The sequence below is a fragment of the Pan paniscus genome, chromosome 9 (assembly GCF_029289425.2).
Source record: "Pan paniscus chromosome 9, NHGRI_mPanPan1-v2.0_pri, whole genome shotgun sequence".
NCBI lineage: Eukaryota > Metazoa > Chordata > Mammalia > Primates > Hominidae > Pan > Pan paniscus.
Genome location: NC_073258.2, coordinates 10,876,263 through 10,896,464, shown reverse-complemented (window position 1 = coordinate 10,896,464; position 20,202 = coordinate 10,876,263). Strand labels below are relative to the sequence as shown.

Sequence of the window (20,202 nt, the reverse complement as noted above, 5' to 3'; positions counted from 1 at the left end):
GGGCGACAGAGTGTGAGACCTTGTCTCCAAAAACAGTAAAATAAATAAATAATAAATTTAGTCTTAAGAGCTTTTATAAAAGCAAAATGTGTTCATTGTGAAAAATTAGGCAAATATAAGTGTGGAGAAAATAAAAATTATCAACCAGATATAACCAATTTAAAAATTATTAACTTCACTTTTTCTATGCATGTACTAGTTTTATTTTTCTTTAACATTTTTCCTGTTTTAAATTAGAGGATATTTCAAATATATATACATATTTTAAAGAAGTAACTTTAACTTGGTATAGTTGAAGTTGAAGCTTCTATTCCCCCATAAAATATACTCATTTTAAATATTTTAAACATTTCAGAAGAGTATAAAGAAGGAAATTACAAGCATCCACAATTCTATTACCCTTACATAGCTACTATTAATATTTAGATGAACATTTTCACAGATATCCATGTAAGCACCTCCTCATACACACATTGTCATAATGAAATCATATCTTGTATGCTTTTCACGCTGTACACTATGTCATGGACTTCTTCTGTGTCAGTAAAAATAGATCTACATTATCATTTTAATAACATCCTTACACAATTATTAGAAATAAGAAACTGTTTTCTCCTTCATCACTATGTGTTAATGTCAAAGCAGTTAGTTGAAGAAAGTGATTAGTTTATAAAAAACTAGTTGGCCATTTCTCATTTTAGAATTCCTATTTAAACAGTATTGAATACTGTCTTCAAACTGTGGTTCTATTTAGAGAGAAAATAAAAGTTTAACTTCTAAAGAACAAGAAAAATTGGGGAAATGGTTATGAAGAGATTATTTTGTAAATGAGAAAAGGGTAAATGACCATTTTAATTGAGATTTAACTCACTTTACAAAATATAGGCATACTTCATCATATCATGCTTTGATTTATTGCACTCTGCAGATCTTGTGTTTTTTACAAATTTGAAGTTTTGGCAACTGTGTCAAGCAAGTCTGTTGGTGCCATTTTTCCAACAGCATGTGCTCATTTTGTGCCGTTGTGTCACATTTTGGTAATTCTCACAGTATTTCAAACTTTTTCTTCATTATTATATCTGTTGTGATCTGTGATCAGTGATTTTTGATGTTACTATTGTACTTGTTTGGGGGTGTCACAAATTGCACCCATATAAGATGGCAGTAAGTGTTGTGTGCATTCTGATTGCTCCAGTGACTGACCATTCTTCCATCTCTCTCCCTCTCCTTGGCCCTTCCTAGTCCCTGAGAGACAATATTAAAATTAGGACAATTAATAACCCTGCAGTGTTTTAAGTGAAAGGAAGAGTCACATGTCTTTCACTTTAAATCAAAAGCCAGAAATGATTAAGCCTAATGAGGAGGGCATGTTGAAAGCCAAGATAGGCTGAAAGCTAGGCACCATTTAACCAAGTTTTTAAAGAAAAAGAAAATTTGTTGAATGAAATTAAAAGTGCTATTCCAGTGAACACATGAATGATAAGCAAAACGGTCTTATTGCTGATATGGAGAAAGTTTGATTTTGGAAAAGATCAAACCAAGCACAAGATTCCTTAAGCCAAAGCCTAATCCAGAGCAAGTCCCTGTTTTCAGTTTTGTGAAGGGGAGAGAAGTGAGGACATTGTAGGAGAAAAGCTTGAAGCTAGCACAGATTGGTTCAGGAGGTTTAAGGAAAGTAGCTGTCTCTATAACATAAAAGGTGGAAGCAGCAAGTGCTGATGTAGAAGCTGCAGCAAGTTATCCAGAAGATCTACCTAAGACATTGATAGAAGATGGCTACACTAAACAACAGATTTAAGCCTTAGAAGATGCTAACTAATCCTTTCATAGCTAGAGAGGAGTAATCAATGCTTGGCTTCACAGCCCCAAAGGACAGACTGACTCTCCTGTTAGTGACTAATGAAGCTGGTGACTTTAAGTTGAAGCCAGTGCTCATTTATTGTTTTGAAATTCCTAGGGCCTTAAGAATTTATGCTAAATTTGCTCTGCCTGTGCTCATTAAATAAAACAACAAAGCCTGAATGATAGCACCTTTGCTTACAGCATGGTTTACTGAAATTTTAAGCCCACATTTGAGACCTACTTCTCACAAAAATGTCTTCTTTCCAAATATTACTGCTCATTGACAATGCACCTGGTCACCCAAGAGCTCTAATGGAGATGTACAAGATGAATGTTGTTTTCATGCCTGCTAACACAACATTCATTCTGTAGCCCATAGATCAAAGAGTGATTTCTGTTTTGTAGCCTTATTATTTAAGAGATAAATTTCATAAGGTTGTATCTGCCACAGATAGTGATTCCTCTGATGGATCTGGGCAGATTAAGTTGAAAACCTTTTGGAAAGGATTCATCATTCTGGATGCCATTAAGAACATTTGTGATTCATGAGAGAAGGTCAGAATATCAACATTGATGGAGTCTGGTAAATGTTGATTCCCACCCTCATGGAAGACTTTGAAGGGTTCAAGTCTTAAGTGGATAAAGTAACTATAGATATAATGGAAACAGCAAGAGAACTAGAAGTGGAGCCTGAAGATGGGACTGACTTTTTGCAGTCTCATGATAAAACATGAATGAGTGAAGAATTGCTTCTTATGGATGAGCAAAGAAAGTGATTTCTTGAGATGGAATATACTCTTAGTGAAGATGCTGTGAACATTTTTGAAGTGACAACAAAATTTAGAATATCACATAAACTTAGTTGATAAAGCAGTGGCAGGGTTTGAGAGGACTAACTTCAGTTTTGAAAGAAGTTCTGCTGTGAGTAAAATGCTATCAAACAGCATCACATGCTACAGAGAAATATTTTATGAAAGGAAGAGTCAATTGATGCACCAAACTTCATGGTTGTCTTATTTTTAGAAATTGTCACAGCCACTCCAGTCTTCAACCACCACTACCCTAATCAGTCATCAGTCATCTACATGGAGGCAGGACCCTCCACCAGCAAAAAGATTACAATTGCATTGTTATGTTTGTTCGCATTTTTTTTTTGCAATGCAGCATTTTAAAATTTTGTGTACATTTTTAGACATAATGCTATTGCAGTTAATAGATTATAATATAGTGTAAACATAACTTTTATATGCTTTATTGCAATTTTTGCTTTATGGTGGTGGTCTGGAACTGAATACACAATATCTCTGAGGTATCTTTGTATATAGTTGAGAGTTGCATATTAATATAAGAATAAAATTATGTTTTGTACTATTTTATAATTAAGTTTTCTGACTTTAATTCTATTATGTGCTATTAAGTGGTATCAAGGAAGAGAGAAGAGCTAGGTTTTTTTAAGAGATACAAAAGTAACAGCACCTTTAGGAGCTTTTAGACCATCTTGGAAGAAAAAAAAATAAGCCAAAAGGTTTGTAAACAAAAAAGCAATAATATTGTTTGAGGACCAATGCATACATGGTGAAAGGAGTAAAAATAACAGAACAGACACAACTGTGTTAAACAAGGAAGCCCTTCATGAAGGAGGTGAGTAATTAGTTGGGCGTTGAATTTTCTGTTACAAAAGAAGGGAATGTAAGCATTAGAAAATACGAAGACAAGCCTCTAATTTACCTGTTGCATGGTGATATGGTTTGGTTTTGTGTCCCCACCCAAATCTCATCTTGTAGCTCCCATAATTCCCATGTGTTGTGGGAGGGACCCTATGGGAGATGATTGAATCATGGGGGCAGGTTTTTCTCATGTTCTCATGATAGTGACTGGATCTCATAGGATCTGATGGTTTTAAAAATGGGAGTTTCTCTTTACAAACTCTGTCTTTGCATGCTTCCATCCACGTAAGATGTGACTTGCTCCTCCTTGCTTTCTGCTATGATTGTGAGGCCTCCCCAGCCATGTGGAACTGTAAGTCCAATGAACCTCTTTATTTTGTAAATTGCCCAGTCTCGGGTATGTCTTTATCAGCAGTGTGAAAATGGACTAATACAGTAAATTGGTACCAGGAGTGGGGTGCTGCCAAAAAGATGCCTACAAATGTAGAAGTGACTTTTTTTTTTTTTTTTGAGATGGAGTCTTGCTTTGTCACCAGGCTAGAGTGCAGTGGTGTGATCTCAGCTCGCTGCAACCTTCATCTCCTGGGTTCAAGCAATTCGTGTGCCTCAGCCTCCCAAGTAGCTGGGATTATAGGCACAAGCCACCACACCCAGCTAATTTTTGTATTTTTAGTAGAGATGGGATTTCACCATGTTGGCCAGGATGGTCTCGATCTCCTGACCTCGTAATGTGCCTGCCTTGGCCTCCCAAAATACTGGGATTACAGGCATGAGCCACTGCACCCGGCTGGACGTGACTTTGGAACTGGGTAATAGACCAGAGGTTGGAACAGTTTGGAGGGCTCAGAACAAGACAGGAAAATGTGGGACAGTTTGGAACTCCCTAGAGACTTGTTGAATGTCTTTGAACAAAATGCTGATAATGATATGGATGATGAAATTCAGGCTGAGGTGCTTTCAGATGGAGATGAGGAACTTCTTGGGAACTGGAGCAAAGGTGACTCTTGTTATGTTTTACTAAAGCGACTGGCAGCATTTTGCCCCTGCCTTAGAGATTTGTGGAACTTTAAACTTGAGAGAGATGATTTAGGGTATCTGGTGGAAGAAATTTCTAAGCAGCAAAGCATTCAAGAGGCAACTTGGGTGCTGTTAAAGGCATTCAGTTTTATAAGGGAAGCAGAGCATAAAAATTTGGAAAATTTGCAGCCTGACAATGCAATAGAAAAGAAAATCCCATTTTCTGAGGAGAAATTCAAGCTGGCTGCAGAAATTTGCATAAGCAACCAGGAGGCAAATGTTAATCCCCAAGACAATGAGAAAAATGTCTCCAGGGCATGTCAGAGGTCTTCACAGCAGCCCCTCCCATTACCCAGAGTACTAGGAGGAAAAAGTGGTTTCGTGGGCTTGTCCCAGTATTCTCATGCTGTGTGCAGTCTAGAGACTTGGTGCCCTGCATCCTAGCCACTCCAGCCGTGGCTGAAAGGGCCCAACATAGAGCTCGGGCCATGGCCTCAGAGGGTGCAAGCCTCAAGCCTTGGCTGCTTTCATGTGGTGTTGAGTCTGCGAGTGCACAGAAGTGAAGAATTAGGGTTTGGGAACCTCCACCTAGATTTCAGAAGATATATGGAAACGCCTGGATGTGCAGGCAGTAGTTTGCTGCAGGGGCAGGATCCTCAGGGAGAACCTCTTCTAGGGCAGTGCAGAAGGGAAATATGGGGTGGGAGCCCCCACACAGAGTCCCTACTGGGGCACTGCCTAGTGGAACTGTGAGAAGAGGGCCACCATTCTCCAGACCCTAGAATAGTAGAGCCACCGACAGCTTGCACCATGCACCTGGAAAGGCCACAGACACTTAATGTCAGCCTGTGAAAGCAGCCAGGAGGGAGGCTGTACCTTGCAAAGCTACAGGGACAGAGCTGCCCAAGACTATGGGAACCTACCTCTTGCATCAGCGTGACCTGGATGTGAGACATGGAGTCAAAGGAGGTCATTTTGGAGCTTTAAGATTTGGCTGCCCCACTGGATTTTGGACTTGCATTGGGCCTGTAGCCTTTTTGTTTTGGCCAATTTCTCCCATTTGTAATGGCTATATTTACCCAATGCCTATACCCCCATTGTATCTAGGAAGTAATTAACTTGCTTTTGATTTTACGGGCTCATAGGCAGAAGGGACTTACCTTGTCTCAGATGTGGACTTTTGAGTTAATGCTGAAATGAGTTGAGACTTTGGGGGACTGTTGGGAAGGCATGATTGGTTTTGAAATGTGAACATATGTGATTTGGGAAGGGCCAGAGTTGGAATGATATGGTTTGGCTCTATGTCCCCACCCAAATTTCATCTTGTAGCTCCCATAATTCCCATGTGTCATGGGAGGGAACCAGTGGGAGATGATTGAATCACAGGGGTGGGTCTTTTCCATGTTGTTCTCATGATAGTGAATGGGTCTCACGAGATCTGATGGTTTTAAAAACAGGAGTTTCTGTGTACAAGCCCTCTCTTTGCCTGCTTCCATCCATGTAAGATGTGACATGCTCCTCCTTGCCTTCTGACATGATTGTGAAGCTTCCCCAGTCATGTGGAACTGTAAATCCAATAAACCTCTTTCTTTTGTAAATTGCCCAGTCTCAGATATGTCTTTATCAGCAGCGTGAAAACGGACTAATACACATGGTGAATGTGAAAGTGATCACACATACAGAGAGAGAGAGAGTGGCATTTCAAGAGTGGCATTTCTATGGAAGGTTTTGACTAGCTGACCCAACCAGGGCATTACCTAGTGGCATTAGTTGAGCTGCTCTCCCATGTTCTGGTTCCTATGCACGATGGGTCCAGAAACTCTTGTTAATTCCCTGGAGTTGATTTGGATCAGGGAGACTGACTCCCCCAAAACCAAATTGATAAGAAGTGAAAGTGTAAATGAGTTTAGCTGTTTATTATTTACAATGCAAACCAAAATGGTGATGTTGGCAAAACCAATGTATTCTTTCTTTGTAAGCAGAAGTTAAATGATAAGAGGATGGATTCTTGGTTTGGATGATGGTTTTATGGGTAGTGGTTATTTTTTTCTCAGTGCTGATCTGTGTTGAAATTTTTGTCACATATTGCTTTTTTTTTTTAAAGCAAAAGGAATCAAAAGTGATTTTTAATAAGATAAAGGAAAAGCATTAGTTGTTAAATAAAGAAACATTTGTTCAGTAGTTACTATGTGTCGATTTTGTAGTATAGCTCTCAGAAATTTGGGATGTTTTGGGGTGAATGTATTTTATATCTACACACACTTATGTGTGTGTATATATATAAATCATTTCTCCTTTTTCTTATGAAGATATTTCATTAATATATTATAGTTTGAAAGAGATTCATTTTTATACTTTTGAGTTTTTCCACATTTCACCATTAGGATTTTTATGGTTTTCCTCCAAAGGACACTTAATAAAATTCATCAACGCTTATTTTTGGTTAATTAAGATGTGTTTATTAATATTGAAGCAAATATGTAGTGTCTTCTATTTGATTTTAACTTGGAGCAGAATCTCTTTTCCCTTGGGTGAGTATCTGTCAGTATTATATGTTCATTTTTAATAGCTGATGAATGGCATAGAGAGACAACTCTTTTTTTTCTTTCTCCAGGAAATCTATACCTTTGGAAGAATATTGGGAAAAGGGAGCTTTGGAATGGTCATTGAAGCGACAGACAAGGAAACAGAAACGAAGTGGGCAATTAAAAAAGTGAACAAAGTAAAGGTAAGGCTCATTAGCAGCATCCTACTGAGGGCACAGTGTTAGTGCAGGATGGGTGTGGACAGTACAGCTTTTTACACTAACACAAGCTGCCTCTCACCCTGAGGTCCCAGGCCTGGGCTGATCCCCCGGAGAAGCGTGGCATTTCTCTAGCCTCCTGGAAAGGGACTAGTTTCTGAACTCAAGTGGACAAGTGCTGCCTGGAAAAAACAAATGAAAGGAATAACATAACCAATATAACAAAAAATAGGTAAATTTTACCAGAGTATGCTGAAGATAAGGGCTGGTTCTCAGCGTTCTGTAGGCGCAGGGCTGTGGGCTAGAGATATCTTAGCTAGAAGTGCAGATACTCTCTCCTGACTTTGTTTTGATATACTTTTCTCCTATCCTCTCGTTTCATTTCCTCACTGTTCGCTAATTCTGTTTATTCATCCTGCCTGCTCTTTCACGTTGAACCACTTTTTGCTTCAACTAACTACTGCTATACTCTTTTATCTGCTGCACTCCTCACTAGATTTCCTCTTGAACTGGGGAACGACTGAGCTTCTCTTGACGATAAAATCTAAGACCTCAGACTTTACACCTGATCATTTCGTCAGCCTTTTTCATTTCTGTGCCTGGGAAAAACCAAACAACATTATGGTGTTTTCCCCTAGGATTTGTGATGATAAATACCACATTTAAAAAACAAAATGGCAGGTTTTATGTATTATTTAAAACAAACTGTAGCAAATTACATACCATTTGTCCCTAATGTTTAGTAAGGTAACATATCAATCTTAGTAAAGGGATTAAGAGCCTTTCTAGAAATCTTTAGAATTCTTTAAAACTATAGGTAGCATCCTAAGTGCTACCTAAGATGTTATTTCCTTTTCTCCTTTGGTGTTAGCTAGGGTTAGGGGTTCAGTTTTTGGGTTATATAACTATCATACCTACTTGCAACTTTAGGAATTAATAATCTTTCATATTTATATTGATGTTGAGAGTTTTTAAGACCATAAGATAGTAAGATAAAACTATATAGTCAGTATATGAAGTGAATAGTGTAATATTGTATTATATTCAGGCCAAGCCATTTGGGAAGGGGTGAGAAACAGAATTGAGATGGATATTAGGAGAAATTGGGGTAACTTTCCATATCTAGTCTAGACAAAAATTCACTCCTCACAGTCACTATTTCTCTTGATCCTTTAGGTCGAGGGTCCCCAACCCCCAGGTCTTGGACCGGTACCTGTCCGTGGCCTGTTAGGAACCAGGCTGCACACCGGGAGATGAGCAGCAGGCGAGTGAACATCACCACCTGATCTCTGCCTCCTGTCAGATCAGCAGCGGCATTAGATTCTCATAGGAGCACAAACTCTACTGTGAACTGTATATGTGAGGGATCTATGCTGCATGCTCCTTATGAGAATCCAACTAATGCCTGATGATCTGAGGTAGAACAGTTTCACTCTGAAACCATGCCCTCTCCCGCAACCCTGGTTCATGGAAAAATTGTCTTCCATTAAATCAGTCCCTGGTACCAAAAAGGTCGGGCACTGCTGCTCTAGGTTAACCTTTAAATGTGACTTAATCCTTGGGTGGGGCATAGTATGATGGGCAGCATCCCACCCACTCCTGAGATGCTAAAGGTTGAGGAGCAAAGGTAATTGGAAGCTGGAATGACACTAGGTAAAATTTTAATTAGGCAAAATTTGCCTTATGACTAATCCATTTCCACTCCCTTAAGAACCATTATGTACTCTCCCAAATCAGGTGGATGGGAGGTGGAGGAATAGGACCTTTTTTATCCCTTGCAGGGAGATTTTTTTATTAGAAATAAATGAGGACAATGCTTATCCTCAAATAATGACAATTTCAAGATCAATAGGGGTGATGATTTGGCAGGGCGGTGATGGTGAGGGTAGAGAAAGCCCTTCTAGAATTTCTGAGATAGAGGACATTGTAGATTATCAATTACCTACACCCGAATGAAGTCCTTGTGCTCTTTGGAGTGTTATTGACTTTACCTTTTTCTATCTGCATGGTGAGTGTTAAATGTTAGGAGACATCTAACATCTGAAGGCAAGATCTCTCTCTCTCTCTGTCTCTGTCTCTCTTTGTCTGTCTGTCTCTCTCTCTTTCCATCTCTCTCTCTGTTTCTCCCTCAGTTAACCAGGCAGGCCAGGAAATAACAGTGCAGAGCCGAGTGTAGAATCTCATTGCCTATTATTTTTTCATATATATATATATATATATACACACACACACACACACATATATATACATATATATACACATATATATATACACATATATATAATCAAATCAAAACAAGACAACAGCAAAACAAAGAAAAACTTTGTGTTTTTTTTCTTCCTCAATTTATGTCCTTGGAAGTAGAGTTTGTTTTTATTATGCTAACATCAAGGGATCAACATATTTTTAAAGGAAATATCAAAAAGCCTATTAAAAGTTGGAGTAATTTTTGTAGTTTTGTGAGGGGACAGATACCATGTTGTAGCTAAGTTATAGAAACAATTCAAGAAACAGATGTGGCTTGAGGCAAAATTATATGTAACTTAAAATTGGACAAAGGAAAGAAGGGGCATAATTTAATCTGATCACAGGAATAAATGGCATGATATCATTTGAAAAAGAAACATCTCAAAAAATGTATGAATTCACTTCAAATATGAAGTTACAGGAAAAAGTAGGAAAACATAAAATAACTTTTCTATCAAGGAATGTAGGAGTGATTTTCATTATGTGAAATCTGTGTTTCTTCATTGATTAAGGCTGGAAGCTCTGCTGTGAAGTTACTTGAACGAGAGGTGAACATTCTGAAAAGTGTAAAACATGAACACATCATACATCTGGAACAAGTATTTGAAACGCCAAAGGTAAACCTCTATTAGGTGCTGCATTTTGAAAGTTGTTATTATTACAAAATGAATATCATTCCATTCTGAAATAATCCCTTTGGGGCACAGTTGCTCATGTCCTTGGCCATGAGTCTGTCACTGGAGATTGATGAGAACATTCTGGAGGACTTTTATTATTGATTGCATAATTAGATGTCTGATGATTAGATTGATGTCTTCAGTAATATGTTCTGGGTGGCATGTTGAAAACAAATGTTTAAAATTACAACAACTTCATACACAACCAAATGGTGATTAGAACTTTCTTAGAGGTGCCTTTCCTTTTGCTTTGATCCTTAGTTTCTCCATTAAAGTTTATTGGAATATTTTCATAATTTTGCAAAGTTACCTACATAATCAAGTTGGTATGGGTATATTTTTCACTGCAGTTTGTAGGAGATATTTTTTCATCTATGTCTTACTGATATGTTTTATCTTCATATTTCCCTAGATGCTATCATTGTTCTCTTTACCTGTAATTTTTATCTAGAGTTGTTCAGAAGCCTGGATTATTTGCTATTCTGCCTCCAGATAGTTTAATGCTTGTGGGCTTGGGTGTTTTCTCTTAGAAGAGTAATAATGTACGGATTAGGCATATGGACTGTGGAATCATATTGCCTGTGCATTTGAATCCTGGCTCCACCACTTCTTAGTTATCCATGAGACCATGGACAAGTTATTCAGCTCGCCCATATTGCAGTTTCCTCATCTGTAAAATGGGCTTGATAACAGTGTTGACCTCACTTGGTTGCTGTTGAAGGATTAAATGAGACAATCGATATAAAGCATCTGTCTCATTAAATGTTTCTCTTTTGTTCTTTGTCTCCTAGGCCAGTCTCTAAGGTAGTAATAGTCAATTTGGGTTGTGCCTTATGCTTGATTCATTAGGGGTGCTTGATAACAATTAAAGACCACAGTTATCCTTTATAAGAGCAGTATATGGCAATGATGCCCAAAGTCTCTGCCCTTTTCAGTCTTAGACTTGTGATTTCTTTTATCCCCAAATCTTCTTAGAATAGTTTTGTTCATTATCATCAGCTTTAAGCCATTTTATTATAATGTGCCTTGATATCATTTTCTTCATGGTTTTTTTTGTGTTCGGGGTTCATGGACTTGTGAGTTTATGGTTTTCATCAAATTTAGGAAATTGGGGGCTATTATTTCCTCACATTTGTATTTGCCTTCCCCTCACCCCACTTTGTGGTCTCCAAGTTAGATTGCTTGATATTGTCCACAGTTCACTGATGCTCTGTTCATTTTTTAAATCATTTTTTATCTCCTTGTTTCATTTTGTATAGTTTCTGTTGTTGTCTTCAAATTCAGTAATCTCTTTGTGTAGTATTGTATGTGTTGTAAATCTCTTCCAGTGGAAATTTGATTTGGTTTTAAAATATATATATATATATATATTCCATGTGTCTACTTAACACGCTCAGTCTTCTTGAATAGAGTTATAATAACTATTTTAATGTCCTTTTCTACTGATTTTGTCATGGGTGTCATTTCTAGATCAGTTTCAATTTATTGTTTTTTCTCCCCTTCATTATGGGTTCTATTTTCCTGCTGCTTTATATGCCTATTAATTTTTGGCCAGATGCCAGATGTTGTGAATTTTACCTTGTTGGATGCTAGATATTTTAATATTCTAATGATTATTCTTAAGCTTTATTCTAGGATATAGGTAAGTCACTTGGAAAATTTGATACTTTTTGAAGCTTGCTTTAAGCTTCATTAGGTGGCACCAAAGCAACCTTTAGGACTAATTTTTTCTGTTACTGAGGGGCTCTCCCCAGTGCTCCATGAATTACGAGGTTTACCTCTGGCTCATGGGAACACAGCTGTTCCTAGCTGTGTGTAAGCTCCAATGATTGTTCCCTCTGCCCCTTTTGCATATTTCCCCCCCAGCTTTGGGTAGTTTCCTCATACACATGTGTTGATTCATGCTCTCCTGAAGAACTGAGGGGGTCCTCTGCAAATCTCTGGAGATTTCTCTCTCTACAGCATTGTCCTCTTTGATGCTCTGTCCTGTGAACTTTAGTTGTCTTGACCTTCCTGGGCTTCCAACTCCATGCCCTCTACTCATGGAGACTGCTAGGCTCTGCTTGGATTCCCTCTCCCTCTTCTGTGGTCTAGAAACTCCCTAGACAGCAAGCTAGAATAATCGTGGGGAATGCCTCATGTATTTCCTCTCTCTCAGGAATAACTACCCTATGCTGGCTGATGTTTAATGTCTAAAAATTATTGTTTTATATATTTTGCCCAGTTCTTAAGTTGTTTCAGGTAGGAAGATAAGTCTGGTCTTTGTTACTCCATTATGGGTACAAGCAGGAGTCTAAATCTAGAGTAAGTTTGAAGGCAGAGGAAACCATCATCTGTGATTTTTCCAATGTATTGCTTTCCCTTAATTCGTGTAGATCAGGTCTGACACCCTCTGCCTCATAAATACACACAAGCATGTAGACTTTCTATTGAAGCTATCTTAAGTATTAATAGAAATTGCCACCTGATTGGTTGTGCCGTGGTACTGATCATCCAGTCTGACTATGCTATGGTTTCTTGTGAGTCTAAGTGTTCTCCAGGTCTACACAGTTGTTTCTAATAATTATAAAACAGTTATAACTTATATAACTTTGACCAACTTATATATTTAAAATTGACCAATTTATATTTCAAGTACTGCTAATCCAACCTTTCCTTCCAAATAGTTCACTTATCATTTTATGTACCAGTGAACTGTACAGTCCTGTCAATGGAAAAAATATGGTCCAGTTCAAAAGCTTATTTATGTGTTAGATTTTGCAGTTACTTTTGAAATTCTAAAACTGCCTGAGATTCAGTGAATCTGAATTGCGCTATAGGAAGAAAGGATGTTAACCTTCGCTTCCTGTTTTCATACTTACTGATTGAACACAGAATTGCACTAACAGTGCTTATAAGAACAAAATCAGACTTCAAGATCTTAAAAACAACAAAAATCTAGCAGCATAGGTTATAAAGGAGACATAAAGGGTACCCTGTGTTTGAATAGAAATATGTATGAAAAAGACTTGCTTTTTAGTTGACTGTGAATCTTTTTTGACTCAATAGATGACTTGGCTGTTGGAATACCTAAAGTGATCTTAATATGGCCCCACATGAACAGCAAATATGGAAGAGGCATGTCAGCTATGACTTCTTACCACTCACACCCAATTAGTCACTAAGTCCCACTGTTTCTTTCTTGTTGGTATTTTTAAATCTTCATTTCCCTCCTTCTTGTCTCGATTCTATGCCTCACATCTACCCTCTAGAAACAAAAGTCAGCATACTACAGTTTGAGAGCCACATTGGGCCTGCTACCTGCTTTTTTTTTTAATGGCCCATAAGCTAAGTTTCTGCATTTCCAAATGGTTGCAAAAATATAAAAGAGTAATATTTCATATCATGTAAAAATTCTATAAACCTGAAATTTTCAAGTCTAGAAGTAAAGTTTTGTTGTATTGTTTATGGCTGCTTTCTCCTGCTACAGCAACAGCACTGAGTAGTTGTGAAAGAGACTCCATGGCCTGCAAAGCCAATAATATTTGCTATTGGGTCTGATCTCTGTAGCAAAGGTTTGTTGAGCCCTGTTCTACATTACTGCTAGAGTGTTCATTTAGAAATGCACAATTGGTAATATCATACACGTGCACCCCGCAACCCCGGCACTAGCTTAAAAATCTTCAGTGGCTCCTTATTGCATATGGGAAAAAAAATCCATACTCCTTATCATGATATCCAGAACTCTTTACAACCTGGCCCCAACCTGTTCTTTCTAGCCTCACTCCTGACCACTTCATTCTTCTCCACCCTACCAAGTTCTCCATGTTATTAACACTGAGATTATTCTTTTAACAGACAGTGCTGTTTCAAGCTTTGGAGTCTTTGTAAATACCATGTGCTCTGCCTATTCTTTCCCACATTCTCTATCTATAAATCCCTATTCAGACATCCAGACCTGGCCTTAATATTTCTTCTCAAGGGGCATTCTTTAGACAGAGGCTGCCCCTCTTCTGTAACTCTATGGCATTTAGGGCCATTAGCACTTATCACATGATACTGTAATGATAACTATTTGTGAGCTTCTTGGGGATAAAGACTATGTCTTTACCTTTTTGTTTCTCTAGTATCCAGTATGGTATCTTGTACATAATAGATAATACTTTTGAATGAATAAATTAATGATTATGACTGTGATTGTATATGTGATATATAACATTTTAAAGATCCCCAGATATATAATTTGCTCTCTCTCTCCTTTATACATATAATGTCAGAAAATGTACCTTGTGATGGAGCTTTGTGAGGATGGAGAACTCAAAGAAATTCTGGATAGGAAAGGGCATTTCTCAGAGAATGAGACAAGGTGGATCATTCAAAGTCTCGCATCAGCTATAGCATATCTTCACAATAATGGTAAGAAGAGGGTTATCCAGCTCATTGACCCCATGAATACTGATGTCACTTTTGTTTAAGGGTAATTGTATTCCAGATTCATAGTCATATAAATAACACCTGCTAATATAGAAGATTTAATTTTTAGTTAAAAATGTTTCCTTTTTAACTTTCTTTTTAGATATGTTTTAATTAGAAATATGAATGAAGATGAAATTATGAACATTTTTTATTCAACAGTTTGAAGAGAAGCTAATGTTATAAAATCAAAAGTAGACAAATCAATGGTAAAGGTGAAGTTCCCCAAAACATCGATTAATCATAACATTAGAATCTGTATGTTCTAGGCATTTTTTTGTCTTTTTAGACTTTATTTTAGAGCAGTTTTAGATTCACAGCAAAACTGAGCAGAAGGTAGAGAGATTTTCTATATACTCTCCTGCTCCCACATATGCACAACCTGCCCCACTGTCAAAATTCACCACTAGATTGATATATTGCATTGACATATCATTGTCACCCTAAGTCCATAGCTTATATTAGGATTCACTCTTGGGGTTTTGACAAATGTGTAATGTCATTTATCCACCATTATAGTATCATACAGAGTGGTTTCACAGTACTTTAAAAACTACATTTAAAAATTATTCTAATTGCCTTACTATTCTTAGGTGTTACTGCTGCTGCTCCTCCCCCCGTTTTTTTCCTTCGAGGTTAGTTTGGCTTACATGTGACTTTAGAACCTTCTTATTTTACAGATGAACAAAAACTTTGTTCCAGAGAGGTGCAGTGACATGGTTTGGTGTGCCAGAGCTGGTACTGGAACCCAGTGGTTCATCCAGCTGATAGTTCCCAAGCACCTACTGCATTGAGATTGGTCCTAGATTACAAAGATTAAAAGACAAGGCCCCTGCTCTCCAAGGAACTTGGGCTGGTGGGAGATTGATTATTGAAAACAAGTTGTAATTCAACATGATAATCTCCCCAGTGGAAAGCCATATAAAGCACAAGGATTACAGGAGTTTAAGTTACCTCATTTGGCTTGGAAAGTCAGGAAAGAATTCACTGAAGGAGCAATATTTGATCTGAGGAATACAAACTCAGAAAAAAATTAAAAAGGCAGGCTTTCTAGGCAGAGGGAAACGATTTTTTCAAGGGCTTAATATTATGCTATTGTCAGTCCTTCCCTATTAAGCTATAAATTCAGTATAATTCCAAACAAAATCTTAGCAACATTTTTCATGGAACTTGATAAGATTATTCTCAAATGGGTAAAAATAGCCAACAATGAAAAAGAAGAACAATGGAGGCAGCAGGGAGATCTGCCCTGGCAAGGATAAAAGCATAATGATATGTTTGTTAAAGCTGTGTGGTATTTATGTAAAAAGGGACAAGAAGAGCAATGGAAACAATAAAAATTCCAAAAGCAAAGCCTGGGGATTGTGTAAGGGAGCTATAAATGATTAGGTAATAATTGCCAGTTCAGGACTCATTCAATGCATTCCTCTAGCAATTATGTGTGTAACTTTTTTTTTTTTTTTTTGAGACAGAGTCTCTCTCTGTTACCCAGGCTGGAGTGCAGTGACATGATCTTGGCTCACTGCAAGCTCCGCCTCCCAGTCTCACGCCATTCTCCTGCCTCAGCCTCCCGAGTAGCTGGGACTACAGGCACCCGCCACCATGCCCGGCTGATTTTTTTTTTGTATTTTTAGTAGAGATGGGGTTTCAACGTGTTAGCCAGGATGGTCTTGATCTCCTGACCTCGTGATCCGCCCGCCTCAGCCTCCCACAGTGCTGGGATTATAGGCGCAAGCCACTGCGCCTGGCCGTGTATAACTTTTTAAGTCTAGGGAAATGTTTGCAATGGTTATGAAGTGAATTAATTATTTGCAAAGGAAGTGTTTGGTACATGGTTATTTGTATGTACATAAAAATTGTACCTGAGCTCTGACATGTTCAACTGGAGATTTTGTGTCTCAAGGGTTTTTGTTTGTTTGTTTTTTATTTTACTACATAAAGAGTAGGAAAATGTGTGTTGATGTTGTAGAAAAATATACTGAAATAAGTATAGTTTGTATATATGTAGCCAAGTTACAGTGTGTTAAAATGTTTATGCTGACAGTAACATATGCATAGAAGTAAAGAAGTAATCCTGTATTTGAAGACCTAAGGATATGGGAAACCTGGCTGGGTTTGTGACTAAGATGATCTCCCTCCTCCTGGGAATACCTAAGCATGGGTAGGATCCTCCTTCACACTCCCCAGGCCACTCATCATGAGGAGCAGCCAGTTGGGGTCACAGGGAAATGGGTAGAGGTGAGGGAGTCAAAGAAAATGGCTCCTTAAGGTTAGAAATGTGGAGGAAGCATTTATAAATGAGAGAATAGAACAGGACAGACTATGCTTGGCCCTCAAATTTTTCAACAGCGGATATTAATTTGTCAAATATATTTATTCTATATGTGTCTCTCCTATTTTTCCATTATTCATTTCATTTGATTTGTTGTTTATTTTCTTGGTAGATATTGTACATAGAGATCTGAAACTGGAAAATATAATGGTTAAAAGCAGTCTTATTGATGATAACAATGAAATAAACTTAAACATAAAGGTAAGATTAGCAATGGTGGTAAATATTTGCCTATAAACAGTTTGATAGCAAAGTGGCAAAGTACATCCTCTTTTTAGTCGCATGTTGCTAGATTTTGAGCAGCCAGAAAATAAGTGGCTTGTGCTAAAAAATAAAAATTTCACAAGAGGTTGTAACTGACAAGAATAATTTTGCAAGTTAAGTGGAGCTATTGAATGTGTTTTTAAAGTACATATTCATTTGAATAATTCTAAATCATTAGTTAATAGCAAGCAAACAGATGCTCTGAATTCTAATTAATTTCAAAATTATGTCTGGTAATTTGATGTAAATGTGTTACAGATTTAGAGAAAAGCACACCTTGCCTGTGCTTTTGATACTAAATTAATTCTAAAGTCTGTATTTCTTATTGAAAATTTTCCTGTGTATTAATATTTATGTCCTAAGTACAATTAATGTGCCAAGTGTTTATTCTTGAAGATTTTATTCAAATTAAGTGTTCCCTAATGTCAAATAAATGCTACGATACATTATTTAGCACCATTATAGTGGCTGCTTTCAAAATATATAAATGTGTTAATTTAGAAATAAAATATTGTCTGTGAGTAACTCACTCTGTTGCAGAAGCTAAGTCCTATGTAATAGAAATAGGTTTAACAGCATTGTTGGTTTACCCAAGTAAATGTTCTGGAACAGTTCCATTGTAAACTCTATGAAGGCAAGAATTGTGCATGTCTTATTCACTTAGTACCTGAAGTAGTGCCTGGAACATAGTATGTGTTCACTTAACATTTGATGAATGAAGGAATAGATGCTATCCAAAGAACTAAGTTGGATTGTGAAACTTTTTGTATGTTTCATGTGTCTGAATGGATTTTCTGTAGAGAAAGATAGGTATCATATGCTCCAAGTGAGATGTTTATGAAAACTAATGGAGAAATTGATTCATCTGTTTAGAAAAATGGTGATATCACATGTAAATAGGAGCATTTTCTTACTCCATAAGGCACTGGAAACTTTGCATTCATTGTCTCTGGACAAAGAGCCTATATTTGGTTACTTAATCAATAAATGTGTCTGTTTTTCTGCCTTCAGTCTAAGGGTGTTCCAATTTGGGAGATAATTCCAAAGGCACTTACTGAATATTTAATAACTAAATGTTCAAGATTTAGAACTGAGCAGAAGGCCTACAGTTGCAGCACTAGGCCACCAGTGTATTTGTAGTTAATACTTGTTGTTGTGGTTTTTTTCCTGTTAATATGCTTGTTGTAGTTTTTAATAGTGTAGTAATTGTTTTAATTAGTATACTCCAGAAACACAAAGGAAACAATAGTAAAGAAAAGATACTGTTTACCAATTATAAATAATTATAAAAAAGGAGAGTTTCAGTGAGTGCTGACAGGGATAATTATTTGCATTTATAACAGTGCTTTAAACTGGAATATAACTTGATTATCAGAAACATAGATAATATGTTAAAGCCAGAATATATTTTACAAGGAAAGAACTTTTTTTAAAAACAAAAATACCTTTTTTATATGAAAAAGGTTAAATGCCTCAAAATACAACTTCTCATGTTAGACTGGTGAATTTAATCAGACGGCAAGAACGGTTAAATCATGGTATTCTCTCAAGATTTGAGAACGCAAGCTTCTCTTTACCCAGTTTCTCCTCTATACAGAGAGGTGGGTGGGGAAGGAAATGCAAAATTTTTATTAATGATTCAATTAAAGTCCTCCCACCCCCAAGAACCCCAGAATTCAATGCAAATTCAATGTGAAGTCTTATCTTCAGAATGAGTGAGCTCTAGGACAGGGAAACAGGTGACTGTGCTTGAATTTCTTCTCCCAGGTGACTGATTTTGGCTTAGCGGTAAAGAAGGAAAGTAGGAGTGAAGCCATGCTGCAGGCCACATGTGGGACTCCTATCTATATGGGTAAGTTAGTAGACTTAAAATTAATTTTTGTTTTGAGACAGGATCATCCTCTGTTGCCCAGGCTGGAGTGCAGTGGCATGATCTTGGCTCACTGCAGCCTTGACCTTCTGGGCTCAAGCCATCCCCCCACCTCAGCCTCTCAAGTAGCTAGGACCACAGGTGTATGCCACCACACCTGGCTAATTAATTTTTTTTTGTTTTTAAGAGATAGCAGTCTCAGTCTCACTGTTTGCCCAGGATAGTCTCAAACTCCTGGGCTCATGTGATCCCTCCAGCCTCTGCTTTCCCAAGGGTTGGGATTACAGGCTTGAGACACTGCACCAGACTTGATTCTTTTATGTGTAAAAAAGTAGAACAACCAGTATGGATTACAGCTTGAACAATTTTTGCCATCATGACATAATGACCCATGATTTAGGCTTTTCTTAGGTCAAGCAATTTCACTTGTTTTAGTATTTTACTTACAGTTCCTACCTTTAAAGATTTTAAAAAATTTTGTTATTCCTCTGGGCTCTTCTTAAAGTTGTTTATATCTCTTAGGTAATCATACCCCAAACTTAATTATTGCTTTTGTTAACTCATATTAAAATCATGTGCACGTTTTGCTTGTTTGCTTATTTTTTCGAAACGGAGTCTTGCTCTGTCACCCAAGCTGGAGTGCAGTGGTGCAGTCTGGGCTCACTGCAACCTCCGCCTCCTGGGTTAAAGCAATTCTCGTGCCTCAGCCTCCAGAGTAGCTGGGATTACAGGCACCTGCCACCACACCTGGCTAATTTTTGTATTTTTAGTAGAGACAGGTTTTTGCCATGTTGGCCAGGCTGATCTAAAACTCCTGACCTCAAGTGATCTGCCTGCCTTGGCCTCCCAGTGTTGAGATTACAGACGTGAGCCACCATGCCCAACCCTCTTTGCATTTTTTTATCCAGTTTCATCGCCATCAAACAGTTTTTCATGGAGTACTGATTAGATATATTTTGTAAAGAAAGCAGCAGTTTCCTATTTTTCTAAATGTGAGTTTTAACAGCTTTATTGAAGTTTAATTTAAATACCATAAAAGATATTTGTGCATCCTTTACAATGTAAGATATATTTTTGTTTTACAATAAAAA

The 20,202-nt window shown here is 37.5% G+C and overlaps 1 protein-coding gene across 16 annotated transcripts in view; it reads left to right on the top strand.

Moving 5' to 3' along the window:
- Positions 1 to 20,202, top strand: part of STK33 (serine/threonine kinase 33) — a 211,492-nt gene that overhangs the window by 129,155 nt on the left and 62,135 nt on the right. For all 16 annotated transcript variants that reach the window (XM_034932094.3, XM_008971383.5, XM_014346687.4 and 13 more), the window contains 5 exons: positions 7,141 to 7,254; positions 10,029 to 10,133; positions 14,450 to 14,588; positions 17,090 to 17,178; positions 19,009 to 19,093. In XM_034932094.3, coding sequence (XP_034787985.1) covers positions 7,141 to 7,254; positions 10,029 to 10,133; positions 14,450 to 14,588; positions 17,090 to 17,178; positions 19,009 to 19,093 — 532 coding nt within the window. The remainder of the gene's footprint in view (positions 1 to 7,140; positions 7,255 to 10,028; positions 10,134 to 14,449; positions 14,589 to 17,089; positions 17,179 to 19,008; positions 19,094 to 20,202) is intronic.